Here is a 15,382-nt window from a genome sequence, read left to right as displayed (position 1 = left end):
AGTGGTACATTAATTGGCATCAGGCTCTAGTCGTTTTAATATTTTTAGTAAGTATGTTACCTACCTCATCTTCCTAGCATTATACCGTTTTTCACACGGTCCGCTTACCTAACCTGAAGATTTGACAGGTCCGGTTTTTACAGAGGCGACTGCCTGTCCGACCTTCCAACCCGCGAAGGGAAAACCAGCCCACTACAGGTTAGGTCACATACCTCCGAAAATTGTGTTTCTCGGGAATGTGTGTTTCCTCATGATGTTTTCCTTCACCGCTGAGCGCGTGCTAGTCATTTATGATTCAAATATTAATTCGAAAACAAATTCGAGAATCATTGGTTTAGGTTTGTGCTGGATTCTAACCTGCGACCTCAAGGTGAGAGGCAAGCGTTCTACCAACTGGGCTACCATGGCTCGTATAAACAAACATATACCTACTCGTACCTATGAAAAAAAAAAATAAGTATAATGTGTGTTCCCAGGCATGTTCCGTCTACCATAGAATAAGGAATAATACTACCTATAGAACGGCAACTCTCCGCTCCCCACCAACGGCTGAGCTAGGTTTACCTCACGTCCCCTCGCTCTTATGGCGCCAGACGTCACACATGTTGGAGACTTTACTTAAGTAAATAGTGGCCAGACGCTTAAACATACACGTCTGCCTACCCCTTTGGAGATATAAGCGTGATGCTATGTATGTATAACAACAAAAAAAAAATATTTATTTTACAGTTGATGACAGTGACAGCTGGCTTGTTTGTAACGCACCACATCGAGAAGGCCAGCGAAGAACTCGAGATCACGAAAGAACTGGAAGAGACCTTGAGGCAGTTCCACATCGGCCGGGAACCGGGAGAGATAGAACAATACATTCAACTGAAAGAAAACAAGCTAAAGGAGGAGAAGACAAAGCCGCCAGAAGAGGCGTCCAAACCTAAAGATCAATGATCTGAAATATTACCCACCTGAGCGCCTGGCCAGGACCGATTTTGTCACTTGATAATAATAATTATAATCAATAACGTACTAGTTAATAAAATATGGTCATCAGTCATCCCGTGATATCATGGCACTTGCAACAGTGTCGAAATATGGGGAGTCTCATATCCCTGATTTCAACGCGGTAAGAACCCGTTATGTGGTTTAATTTTGATAATAAACCATGTAAAAATAATGAATAAAATATGGGCCCTGATTCCTGCAGACACTTAATTTTATTTTAAGTTATACCTGTCATTTTCTTATCCATTGAAAAGGAAAGGGATGGATTATTGACAGCTGTTAATTTATAAATGAAAGAACGAACCGGGCGAATAAAATTGGCATTTCGCTGATATGCAACCTGTTTGATGTCTGCTGTCAACTTAATTCTAATAATTGATCAATGTAAAATTTTAAGATGGTTGGTTTTTTTACCTAAAATGACGTGTGTTTTATAAATGTTATGCCTGTCGATTACCCTTCCGCCTTCCTTTTCGGCGGAGAAAGTGACTAACTTAAAATAAAATTAGATGGTATTTGGTATGGAATCAGCGCCATTTATTTTACTAAATAATATTCAATTTATCATTAAAAAATCGAAACTGTTTTCGCCTAACAAAACGCGAGTTTAAATACAATTTGAATTTGGAACATTAACATTAAGGATTTAAAATATCAAGAATAATATTTTTATACCAACTGTAAAATAACAATTCATTTATTATGCCTACAACTCGTATTTCATATTTTTCTGATAATCCTTAAACGAAACATAAACCAGTGAGGCGCTTGAATTATTTTAATGAGAAGCGTCGATTTAATTATAATTTATTGTCGTGTTTATTACTATTCTTGATTTAGACCTACTTCTGATTTGTTTATTAATTATACATAGGTACATAAACTCACGCCTATTTCCCACCGGGGTAAGCAGAGACTATGGAATTCCATTTGCTTCGATCCTGACACTTCTCTTGCTTCCTCCACATTCATCAACCGCTTCATTTATTTATTAATTATAGTTTTCTTTAGTTCTTAGTACTAAATGTAAAATAGGTTCTTAATTATTCTTATTAGTAATAAATACTGTAACTACTTAGATGTTATTCATTTTATTATAATTTACGAGACAAATTTAGTCTACTAAAATCCATTAGGACATTACATTTTCTGGCTGCATCTATTAAAAACCCTTTTTAATTATCACATTCTATATTCAATTTTCTTATTCGGGAGGGATAATTGACAGATGTAATTTTAAAAAATGAATGAGAAAACAATGCTGGTGAATTAAATACGCACACGTCAAACGGTTTGCATACCAGCGAGATAACTTTTTGATTCTCCCGGGTTATCCATTAATTGTGTGATGCTTCGTCGCCACGCCACGCGCGCAATTTTAGAATAAATAATACACAAAATATGTTCGTAAATTGTTCGTTATTTGTTCTATATTGAAAAAAAATGTACTATAGTAGATTAAGAAATAATAAATAAAATATGTGGCGTTGCGACGAAGCCTACTTTCTGCCCACGCCACACTTAATGAGATTTAATAAGGTCTTCTATGGTTCCAAATACATCATTAAATAAATGTACTGTTATTGTTCGTTGCATTAAACTTATAATTCTAGGAAATAAATAGAACAAGAAAAAATAAAAAAAATAAAAATTAGGAGTGGTAACTTTCGATGTATAAGTTCACTAGCAATACGCACAATGAACGTTTGCATTGAGAGAAACATCAGGCGTTATTGGTCAAATTCCATATAAATTAAATAAATTAATGTACTGTTATTGTTAGTTTTATTAAACATACAGTTTCAAGAAATATAGAGAAGTAATTAAAAATAAGGAAAGGATAAAAAAAAGGGCGTTTATCTATTTATATAGTAAATCATATTTTGTTCTCTGCACATCACACAAACAATTAAATTATGTGTACATCCTTTGATCTTAAGGCTAACCAAAGTAACGAGTATAAGTAAATAATTCTGAAGATTTTTACACATAGGGAATTAAACCTATAAAAAATTAACAATTTTTATTTTTATTTACGTATTATTAGTAAAAAATTAGTATAATAAAAAAATTATAGTAAAATTAGTAGTAGTAATTAGTAGAAAATAGTTTGTGATGGAAACTAACTGAATAAACGCCTGATGTTTCTCTCAATGCAAACGTTCATTGTGCGTATTGCTAGTGAACTTATACATCGAAAGTTACCACTCCTTATTTTTATTTTTTAATTATTTCTTGTTCTGTCTATTTATTTCCTAGAATTATAAGTTTAATGCAACGAACAATAACAGTACATTTATTTAATGATGTATTTGGAACCATAGAAGACCTTATTAAATCTCATTAAGTGTGGCGTGGGCAGAAAGTAGGCTTCGCCGCAACGCCACATATTTTATTTATTATTTCTTAATCTACTATAGTACATTTTTTTCAATATAGAACAAATAACGAACAATTTACGAACATATTTTGTGTATTATTTATTCTAAAATTGCGCGCGTGGCGTGGCGACGAAGCATCACATCATTAATTTACTCATTCTTCCTAAAATTAAGAGCTGTCAATCATCCATCCCTTTCCTTTTCGGTGGATAAGAAAATGACAGCTATAACAGTAAAATTAGGTGTTTGCAGGAATCGGGGCCAGTTCAACCTTGTTACATTGACCTTCAACAAGTTTATCCTTGATAATTACGATGAATAAATGATTCATTGATTAATTGTTATTTAGCAATAAGGCCGCCTATTGTACTTATGTTTTTATGCGTATGTTTATGTCGTTGTGCAATAAAGTATTATTGATTGATTGAAATGATTCTGATTCCTAACATCTACGAATACCTACACCTGTTAGGATGCAAAAAAAAAAACTATAGCATAACTTTAGTCTATGGTTACGTTGTTGTTTGAATTTCGACCAATAGCAGAGCGTCTGTCATTCACTCATTGGGTCGTGTACTAGGTTTAAGATAAATTCTGAATAAATTATTAAATTATGAAGAAATTACTAAATAAAGACATTTTATTTTTCCTATTTAAATTATTTATGAATTTTTAGTGTGCTTTTTCATACAAATTCCATAGTAATTTCTTTTGACATTTAGTAAAAAGTAACTGATTTGACTAGTTGGAAACTGGCCTATTCTGGCCAATTACAAACCAGCATTAACTTGCGGCGCGTCGGGTAGTATTGGCTCGTCGAGTACCTACCTAAATTAAAGTGATACTATTTTCTGAGTACCTCCAACGATGTTTTGGAAGCAAAACGATTTGCTCAGTATTTATTATTTCTCTGAATAAGGTAAAGAAACTTTATAGTTTAGCGTCGCGAGTGATGAAACGGGTTTCTTAAATATGAAAGTGTAGTGATGCTAGACTCGGAATTTCAGAACTGTATCGTCCATTTGTGTGGAACCAAATCGGCTAGAGGTGTGATGCTGGAGACAACGAACGTATACGACTATGCTAGAAGGTAGGGTTCTATAAAATTTCATTCTTTTTTGAAGAGAAATGTTATGGTGACCAAACAGTATACGTGCAAATTGCGAACGTAATGTTTTGCGAATGTAATATTTTGAGAATATAATATTATGAGAACGAAGGCAAAATCCTTGGTTATAAAAATACAATACCTAAGCGACCCATTGCCATAAAAAAAAAATACAATATCAACATGCACCCCTGACATGGCCCATGTAACGACTACTTACTTACATCAGTAAGTAGTAACCGGGAGCAACGGCTTAACGTGCCTTCCGAAGCACGGATCATCTTACTATTTGGACAATCAGGTGATCAGCATGTAATGTCCTAACCAAGCTAGGGATCACAAAGTGATTTTTGTGATTTGTCCCCACCGGGATTCGAACCCAGGACCGCCGGATCGTGAGCACAACGCTCAACGTCTTCAGGGGTCTATAGAGGCTCAATAATAAGCGATCAGGATCGTATATACAATATCGTCCTTTGAAACATAGACCCGGTAAAAAGGAGATAGAATCAAGGTAGGGATTACGGAAAGAAAATTCGAGAATCATATCAACATTCTTTTATTTCTAACACATTTAAGTCAACAGCAATCTCATCTTTATATTCTCAAGGCACAATGGATTCAGACAAAATTAAAACTGAATAATTTTACAAAATTAGTTCCTATTACCATAGTTAATTTTAAATTAGTTACTGTTTGAAAGCCTGTTGGCATGTGTTTTTTGAGGCTCTGATTTAGGTATAAGTTGGACAGGACAATAAGTACCTGCTATAGGTAAACGCGTAGCTACACGAACCGCACGCGCCGAAATTTTCGCGTTTTACAAATCTTTGATTGACATCGTATGCAACGTCGCGCGACCGCCATTTTCCCGCAAATTAGGTGACTTCGGCGCGTGCGCCTAGACTTTATAATTAAGTCATAGTCCGTTTGTTTTTTTAAAAACGCTTTACTGCGCGCAATTTAGGTTTAATTACAATTACGTATACTCACTTACTTACATAGATTTCCAATTCATTTTCCCCTTAACAATCATACCCTTAAATGTACTTAAGTAAAATTATGTCACATACCATACCTAAGGACTCACGCGCGTAAACGGGTGCATTTTTGTATATTATATTTTTAATTAATTTCGGTGGCGCAATTTTAAAAATTTATAACTTATTAAAAAAGTCACAATTGCTAAATCGTCATGTACATCGAGGCACGTTGCGACGCCGTAACGTGTTTACGTGTGGTATCCTTAAAATAGTCTAACGGATCTTATAGTTTTTTTAGGATAATGATACATCAATTTGATAGGGTACGTATTTGAATATCTAAAATTGAAATACTTTACGTAAAATACCTACGTTCAGAATCCCTAAAATCATTATACCTAATGGTTTATAATACCTTAGCTTATAACGCCGACTTATAAAATAAGTACCTAAGTTTAAAAAAACTAATGGACTAAATGTCTAATGTAATAAAATATCTACAGTTATAACACCAACGTTTAAAATACCCAGTGGTCAAAATACCTAAATGATGCATCACTCGTGAGCGTTTTTCTTAAATAGTAGTTCGGGCGCCGCGAGCAAAAAAGCAGTACCAAAAAAACGGATGAGAAAAGGTCATTACAAGTTGAGAAAAATTGACAACATATTAAAAAAAATTCCTGAATACAGCCACGTGGATCTATTGCGAGCTATTGCAGAAAATCTGTAATGATTAATATGTTAGGTTTAATTTAAATAATAATTTGATTTATAAGATAAGTCAATTATCGTATAATTATCATCGGAGTTGTAATTTTTGTTGGTTATTATCGTACTTTAGTGTACTGTATTATTTCTGTACCTTTGTATTACTAAGTAGAAAATTACACTTTTATTTTTGATAACCATTATGTTGATTAAAATTTAATACTGTAATAGGTCGTGTTTCTTTTTGCTTATACCTTTTGATCTTCACATACTAACAGTATTTTGAATTTAGGTCAATAAACTTTGAGGTACATCAATTTAAGGGATTTTAAACGTAGATATTTCAAGTTTTAGCTTTATGAACTTAGGTAGCATAATCCATTTGACATTTTAAACTTGCGGTATTTTGAATTTAATTAGAAAAACCATTAGGTATAATGATTTTAGGGATTCTGAACGTAGGTATGTTTACGTAAAGTATTTCAATTTTAGATATTCAAATACGTACCCATTTGATATGATTAAACAAAATCATTATAAGTACATTATTAAATGAGGTCTGTCATCAAATATGTCTCAAGTGTTGCCGAATAATCGATTATCGATAAAGAATCTAAATATCGATTATTAAGGGGTTTAGAATATACCCACGTTCCCGAGATTTTCGGAGGTATGTGACCTAACCTGTGTTGAGCTGGTTTTCCCTTCGCAGGTTGGAAGGTCAGACAGGCAGTCGCTTCTGTAAAAAACCGGACCTGTCAAATCTTCAGGTTAGGTAAGCGGACCCTGTGAAAAATGTGATAATGCTAGAGGGATAATGAGAATGCGGGACTTTCTAGGCCACGTTCCGCAAACAAATATAGATGGCGTTGTAAGGGGTTTAGAATATAATCGATTATTAATCGAGATTCAGTCGATTATTGGGTAACACTCTGGCGTATCACTGAATATTTTTTATGCAGTTTTTGCTGTTATAATTTTTGCGGTTTTTTTTTTCAGGAATAATATATAGTAATTTAATTACGCACATACGGGCCAAATTAAAAACGTCCATTTTTTTGAAGTCTTTTGTCAAGTATTATTTGTATTAATACCCTGGATTACTTATAAAGATTACAAAAATCGAATCTTTTTTTATTAAAAATACTTATTTTATTTTTGATAAGTAGCGGTCTTATTTTTTTAATTTGTTCATAACTAAGTCATCTTCCGACGTATATACCAATATAATTATGTATAAAACTCTTTACCTACTTCAGGCGCGTGTCATGGTCATAATAAAAAGAAATATATTATGCGTCATACTAAATTAAGTAGGAAATATAGATTTTAGAATATTTTTATATCTTATTACATAATTCCGTCTATTTTTATTCAACACAGCCTATATAAAGTAGATTCTATATTTTACATATTTTAATTAATTTTTAAGTAATTCACGTACTAAATAGAATACAAAAATATAATATAGGTAACATTTATTTATAATATACTTTGCTTTAAAATTATAACACCCACTTAAAATATGAATATTTAATCTTATTAAACTATTATATTTGTATCATGATAATAATGTTTTATGATATGGTATATGAAATACTTTCCCATAATATATTCATAAAAAATAAATGAGAAATAACATTCAATAATAAAATGCAAATATATATAAAAATATAAATTTTATAGAATATTTTGAGCAAAATTTACACATCTGGGATGTGCTTTTCCAAGGCATTAGACGCGTCTACACTAAGTGGACAGTCTCGCGAGGCATGTGCCGCGCGAGGCATTTGCTGCGTGAGACATTTTCCGTGCGAGGCATTTGCCGCGCGAGGCATTTGCCGCGCGAGGCATTTTCCGCGCGAGGCATTTGCCGTGCGAGGCATAAACCGCGCGAGGAAACTGTCTCTAAACGAGCAGGACCGTATCTTCGCACCACGCATACGTGTTGCGATGGCAGTGGCAGCCGTTGCATTTATTCTAATAAATAAGATTAAAAAATATATATAAAAATAATAATGCTAAAAACAGATTCTGTTCAGAAATGCCATATTGGATTATTAAACTGATTCTCAGCTTCTAAATAAAGGGTTTAAAAATGCCACACTGAGCATTTCATTAGTAAATCTATGATTTCACTTAAAAAAGCAAATTACTTGGCTTAAGTGCGCAAATGTCTAAATGAAATGAAATAATGAAGATTGACCAAAGTTGTATGGGACATGGTCTAAATATCCACCACCGACGAGGCTTGTTTACCGAAATAGGTCACTAAATACTGAGTAATACATTCCAAACTGCAGTAAAAAAAATATGCATCAGTAAAGAATATGTTTGCCCCTCTTTCAAGGACAGAACGTCAAATGACGTTCCGATCCCAATGTGTCATATTACCTATTATGAACCATCATTGACCCATGTTCTCTGTCCGTGAAAGGGTTAAAAAACACGATTCTTCACAAAACCATAAACTTTTTACTGACAGCATATTTTTGACTGCGATTTAGTATTTAGTAACCTATTTCGGTAAACAGGCCTCGTTAGTGGTAGACGTTTGGACCACTTCTGGTCAATCTCCTTTCGCTAAATAATAAATTTTAAATATTATAATTTATATCAATTTATTCTAATTTAAAATACATTTTTTATTTCAAAAGTGATGTTGCAAATAGGTTACATTACATTTATTACTTACACGAAATAATCAACGTAACCTTTTCAAACCCCGAACCGATTTGGAAATCAATTAACAACCAATTGAGGTACGGTCACGAGCAATAATATGTATACACTTTGGTACCATGTCACACTAACTTTTTTGACAAATTGAACTGTAAGTCTCACTAAATGTCAAATATGTTAGTGCGACAGAGTCCTAAAGTGAGTACATTATATTGCTCATGACTGTACGTAAAGGGATAGTTTTATAATCACGCGTAACGCAATCAATTAATAATTGTTTACCATGATTTAAAAATGCCTGGCATATTCCTACTAAATAAACTCCTTAAACTAACACTTACTGCACCTGTTCACTGTCACTTTGGTTTTGATTGTAACAACTCGTGCGAATGAACTGGATGAATTTTCGGCACCGAAAGTACAAAACGATATTCCTATGGATTTTTTACAGAAATACACACATATGACGTCTTCAATAAACGTCAAACGTACTTTTTGTTATGTAATTCTTAATTCGTAAATCAGTCTAAAAGAAAAATTACCCGTTTTTTCAAATATTTGCACAACCGAATTTATCCGTACTTCCGGTGGCATAAATTCACCCAATATTTACCTCGTTGGAAAGCAAACTCTACTTGCGTTTAGTTGGTACATTAAACATGTCTCTATGGTCTTGAGGTCAAAGACATCCTTCAAGGATCAGCTGATTGCTAAGAAAACGGTTCGGTTTTTTTAAAAACACTTCAAGCGTTCAGTTTCAGTTTACTATAGGTATGTATTTACGCAGTCGTTACAAGCCATGCCAAGAGACTCGACTTAATAACACTGCCGCCAGATTGGTGAAGTCGGTCATTGACCTTAGAACCCATAGGAAAAATGGCAAGATGTCTAGTCAATGAGGGACATTTTAAGGCAAGTTCCTCAAAAAAAATTTAGATGGTGTTGTATAATTCCTGCGAGATAATTACCTACTTTCCCGTTGATCCATATTTTATCCGATAAGTAGCAGACTCAAAAACAAAGATAAAAGATGCATATGTCTGAAATCCATGGAATTAGAAGGTTGAATGAACGCAACGTTATACGTACGGTCACGAGTACTAATATGTATACACTTTGATACCATGCCACATTAACTTTTTTGACAAATTAAACTGGAAGTCTCACTAAATGTCAAATATGATAGCGCGACAGGGTTCTAAAGTGGGTACATTATATTACTCATGACTGTAGAGTGCCATCTATATATTCATTAGGGAACTTGACTTGGAAAGCTCCTCGTTCACACAAGTAGTTCAACAATATTCGCAACAACTTAAGTTAATCTTTCACCTTTCTTTCACCAACGTTACCACCAGTTTTTAAGTTCTATTACCTATCACTTTTAACCACTCTCACGATAGCTGCTGTGCCTTCAGTTCTGTGTCAACTGGGACCTTTTTCAAGGTCATGCAGGGTTTTTGTCTCTTTCGCACTAGCAGCAAGCAGAGGCATATACCGGAGACGACAAGAGCTATGACTGATGTCACGATGAGTCCTAATTGGACTGCTGCGGTGGAGTATGTCCCGTGGTAGACCAGGGAACGTAGGCTCTCCGGTAACTCTTCGACGCTCTGAAACGGGGGTAAAAAAATAAATTTTAAACTACAACCTATTTAAGTCCATGAGTTAAATTATTAATTTAATAAGTTGATTCCGTGCTTATAGTCGAGAAATTAATTCCTAATATCAGCATGAACTCACCATTTCAACCCAAGCTATGGGTAATATTAGTCCGTGGGGTAAGAAATTGAGTGACGAAAACATCGGAGTCTTTCTCACTTGGATGTTGAATTGTAAACTGAAACAAACATATAATACTTAAGTAAGTAAATTAATTAATTTTAATGTCCTAACCAAACTAAGGATCACAAAGTGATTTTTTTGATATTTCCCCACAGGGACTAGAACCCGGGACCTCCGAATCGTGAACATAACACTCAACCACTGGACCATGGAGGCCGAATGGTGTGGCTACACTTACGCCATCTATTGTCGCTGGAAAGGTTTAGTTGCTGATTAGCTGCCTTTATGGATAGAGTCATACCTGGATTTACCACTAAGGGCAATGCCAAGGGTCGGATGGACGTCCAGGTAGTTGTCGTGCTTCTCCGGGTCCGGATGCATGCCCAGGACCTGCTCCCTGAGCTCGGGGTCAGCCTGGTTGAAGTGTGGGAATGACACCAACGCTGGTGCACCTGTAGACATGGTCGTGAACGTGAACCAAATACCTCTACGTGTCCAAAACAACTTAAGGGTGAATATCAAAATGTCAAGTTCGGTGGCGAATTTCCATATTATTTTTTTCGTGATAAATTGGGTTCCGACATGAAAAAGGATAGTTCTAGCTAACTTGTTCCTTGTTGTTGTTTTTTCATGTCGGAACCCAATTTTTCATGAAAAAATAATATGAAAGTTCGCCACCAAACTTGACACATTTTGATATTCACCCTTAACATACCCAAATCCCACTATATAGTCTTTTACATCTCTCCCTTATTAACACCCTCCCCTGCTTCCCTCCCCTCCCTTATCTTATCTTTTCTCTTGTCTACCACTCAATTTCACCGGATCTCCGAATGAGACGTTCGAAATAACTCAAAATAATTAAAAAGGAAAATTGCAACGGAAAATTGCATTGATATCAACTAAGAATCATGGTCCGAATCGACCACAAAGTTTTCGTTACGATGTCATTAACACCCCGCCGCGAGGAAATATCCTCGCCTTATAGTTCGGCCTGAAAGAAATCGCTTCAAGCGATAAGGCTGCCATTTGCCATGTACTTAGTTGAGAGTATTTTGTAAATATTTCCATTTATTTTGGTGCAATTATAGTATATTTGTAGGTGTTGTATTGCATTGTAAACACCTGTATAGTTATAGAAAAGGGGTTCTTCAATAAATATGATAACAACAACACATAAAATATTTTTTGTATCTTCATTTCTATATAATTTGTTCTTTAAGCTTCATGTTTTTGAGATACCTTACTGATTGGTTGCCTGGTAGAGATTGCTACTTAGCAATAAGGACGCCTATTGTGTACTCTTTCTATTTCTCTTTTGTTTTGTATTTTACTATTTTCCTGTTTGTGCAATAAAATATTTGTTATGTTATGATTGAGTGTATTAGTCACTTGGCCGGGGAAGTGGAACTCACCCATGGCGCAGGCGGTTACGTTGATGACGCCGCGAGGGGGACAGACACCCGTGTCTATCTCACAGTAGCACTGGTTCGCTGGGTTGTGGGCAGGGTCGTCGAACACGTTTTGTGGCATCCTGTAGCGCAAGAGTTGAATGCCATCTGCCACCTGAAATGACAGATAACATAATCTCACGACGGTGCATTAGTAGTCATTACATGTCCGTGTCAGGGGCCTTTGGTGGCTCAGTAGTAACCCTGACACCAGGGTTGATGGGTTTGGTAATCCACCTCACAACCCACACGACACGACATCTTTTGTTTTCGTTGCGGCGACACGAACACCCTATACTCTTAGTACTATTTCAATTGTGTACGTACCTCAATGTCTCTGTCGTACTTGAAGGGTAGTCGTCTGCACAGGTTGGGGTAGAACACGTGTAGGGGAGTCTTCCTATCCAGCAGGAGTGGGGGGAAGATCGACCCGTCTGATGCTTCGATACTGGAAATAAATTGAATTGATAATCATTTAATTCGAATCCATAAAATGTTAATAAAACCATGGTATAATTACCAGGTACGCTCAATCCTATGACAAGCCGCCATTACTAGCCCATGCCGACGTAAGTGTTACCATTAAATTGGTATCTCCAACATTCCAAGGACGTAAATTTTGTTATTGATATATAAGTGAACTACTAACTAATGTATTTAATTACTATTATTTGTCACATATATAAAAATCATTAAAACTGTAAATAAATCTTTTGTCTTTTGAATGTCGCCAAGTTGCTAAAGTGTCGCCAAGTTGCTAAGGTGTTACCAAATTGCTAAAGTGACGCCAAGTTGCTAAGGTGTTACCAAATTGCTAAAGTGACGCCAAGTTGCTAAGGTGTTACCAAATTGCTGAAGTGTCGCCAAATTGCTAAAATGTCGACAATTAGCTAAAGTATCGCCATGTAAGTTAGCTACCATAGAATCACACTTCAACATGAATTATCTGGTGACCATGGCTGGGCAAGTGGGAACGTGGTCTTGACGTCTCGGTGAGCCATCAATCAAATCAAATCAAATCAAATATACTTTATTGCACAGAACTAAAATTCAATCAATAAGGAAAGCCCAAATATATTTCTCGAAAATATTGTCACTATCGAGTGTGAAATTACTGGAAGTCATAATGTCATTGTTTATTGCAAAATGTCAAAGTTTATCTGTCAAATGATATCGTGTTTGGACATTATCTATTCCTTGTATAACAAGTGAAAAAAATTATCAAAATGTGTTAATTACTTGTCTGTATAGTCGTGTTTTTTCTTGCGTGACGTACTATTGCCTGTATATATATTGTTAAGGTTGCCTGGAAGAAATTGCTGCATGAGCAATAAGGTCGCCTGTTGTGCTTTTCTGTATATGTTGTCCTTATCTCTGTATTTTGTGTCCATTGTGCTGAATAAAGTATTTTATCTATCTATATTGCCGTAAATGATATTAACTACTTGGCCGGGCAAATGAGGAGCGCTGGAGGCTCAAGCCGATACAAAATGGAAGACGGCAGGTCTGAGAGCGGCTAGTTAGGCGCGAACCACGGCTCAGGGCTGTGCGGATTATACTTGATATAATTAACACTTTCAATGACAGAACGTCTAATGACGTTCCGCTCCCAAGGTGTCATATAAGTTATTATGGACCATCAATGACCCATGATCTCTGTCCGTAAAAGGGTTAAGAAAAGAAAAGAGAGAAAAAGCTATTAAATAACATACATGGCTTCACGCCTGTATCTACGAAGGGGTAGGCAGAGACCGAGTTGGTGTAATATACATCTTTATCAAATATGATATGACTTATAACCTCAAGTATAATAAAAACACCTCTTATCAATCATTCATAGTGGATGTGATGAATGAAAAAATATGGCCTCGCTCTAAAGCCGATGATTTATAGATTGCGTTACAAAATTATAGACACAAATCTCACGGTAATAAACGACTCATCATCAGCCCATTAACGTCCCCACTGCCATGTCAGGGGCCTTTGGCGGCTCAATAGTAACCCTGACACCAGGGTGGATGAGGTTGTTACACCACCTCACAACCCACACGATAGAAGAAGACCCCAATTGTGATAAAGTCGTGAGCTTATATAATAATAATAATTTACAAAAAGTATTTATTGTACCCCTGATGCTCTCCACCACGGGGGTGATTCCCAAGCACCTCCGCCACAGTCTGAAAATGCTAGGTCTCCCTACCAACACGTATGTCATCATGCAGAAAGCAGCCATCCTTAACACCTGTCGGATAGTACGCAAATTCCTATCCTCCGACATTGACATCATGACTGAACGCACATATACATAATTATTATACCCTCCTTCCATTGGCACTTGGTCTGTGACCCGTGTCTCTGGTAAATACCCTCCGAAAGAGGAGATAAACTATATTTATATGTACCTGTTACACTCCTGGCTACCCCAGTAGGGCAGTCTGTCTTCACCGTTCAGTCTCTGGATCATGTTCATTCTGTCCTTGTCATTTTCGCCTGTGTTGATGGTGAGGCGATCTGACACCGTGCCGTTTTTCTGAAAGATAAAGATAAGTAAATATTTTTATTGTGTATATTTTTTTATAAAAATCGATTTATTTTCAATTTTCAGTTTTATGTACCCAATGAAGCCCACTTTATAATTTCTGCTCTTTTAGTGAATATTCGTATGTAATAAAATAATAATTATTTATAAAAAATAATTTTGTTAAATTAATTTATTGTAAAATAATTTAAATACAATAATTTAATAACGGCCCTTATTAGCAACCCGGATTCCTACTTTGGCCAAACATACCTAGACTTTTTTACGAGGCTTTTTCGCTAGCTAATCATACTGATTTGTGCAAATAATTGGCATGGTTAGATTCTTCATAATATTATATTTATTATCTTAAAGTTTTTTAGTAGAAAAATCTTTATAATTTCAATTTATAATAAAGGTGGTCCTTATGCGGTGCAAGTACCTTACTTACTTTTTTATTTTCATCATCATCAGCCCATTAACGTCCCCACTGCTGGGGCACGGGTCTTCCCTATGGATGGATAGGGAGATCGGGCCTTAAACCACCACGCGGGCCCGGTGCGGATTGGTGGTTATTAACGACTGCTAATGCAGCCGGGACCAACGGCTTAACGTGCCTTCCGAAGCATGGAGGAGTTCGAGATAAAAACTTTTTTTTTGTGGTCACCCATCCTATGACCGGCTTTTGCAAAAGTTGCTTAACTTCAACAATCGCAGACCGAGCGCATTAACCGGTGCGCCACCGAGCTCCTCTACTTTTTTTTTAT

At 35.7% G+C, this 15,382-nt stretch overlaps 1 protein-coding gene across 1 annotated transcript in view; it reads right to left on the bottom strand.

The window, feature by feature from the left end:
• Positions 1-5,031: 5,031 nt before the first annotated feature.
• LOC126379171 (scavenger receptor class B member 1-like) overlaps positions 5,032-15,382 on the bottom strand; it is a 34,693-nt gene continuing 24,342 nt past the window's right edge. The window contains exons 7-12 of the mRNA XM_050027833.1: positions 14,500-14,627; positions 12,425-12,545; positions 12,062-12,212; positions 10,948-11,098; positions 10,605-10,701; positions 5,032-10,474 (exon numbers count right to left, since the gene is read on the bottom strand). Of these exons, the coding sequence (XP_049883790.1) occupies positions 10,256-10,474; positions 10,605-10,701; positions 10,948-11,098; positions 12,062-12,212; positions 12,425-12,545; positions 14,500-14,627 (867 nt within the window). The 3' untranslated portion in view covers positions 5,032-10,255. The remainder of the gene's footprint in view (positions 10,475-10,604; positions 10,702-10,947; positions 11,099-12,061; positions 12,213-12,424; positions 12,546-14,499; positions 14,628-15,382) is intronic.

Source organism: Pectinophora gossypiella, chromosome 28 (assembly GCF_024362695.1).
Source record: "Pectinophora gossypiella chromosome 28, ilPecGoss1.1, whole genome shotgun sequence".
Taxonomy (NCBI): Eukaryota; Metazoa; Arthropoda; class Insecta; order Lepidoptera; family Gelechiidae; genus Pectinophora; species Pectinophora gossypiella.
The sequence above is the reverse complement of the archived record's forward strand: the minus strand, read 5'-3'. Positions and strand labels throughout refer to the sequence as shown.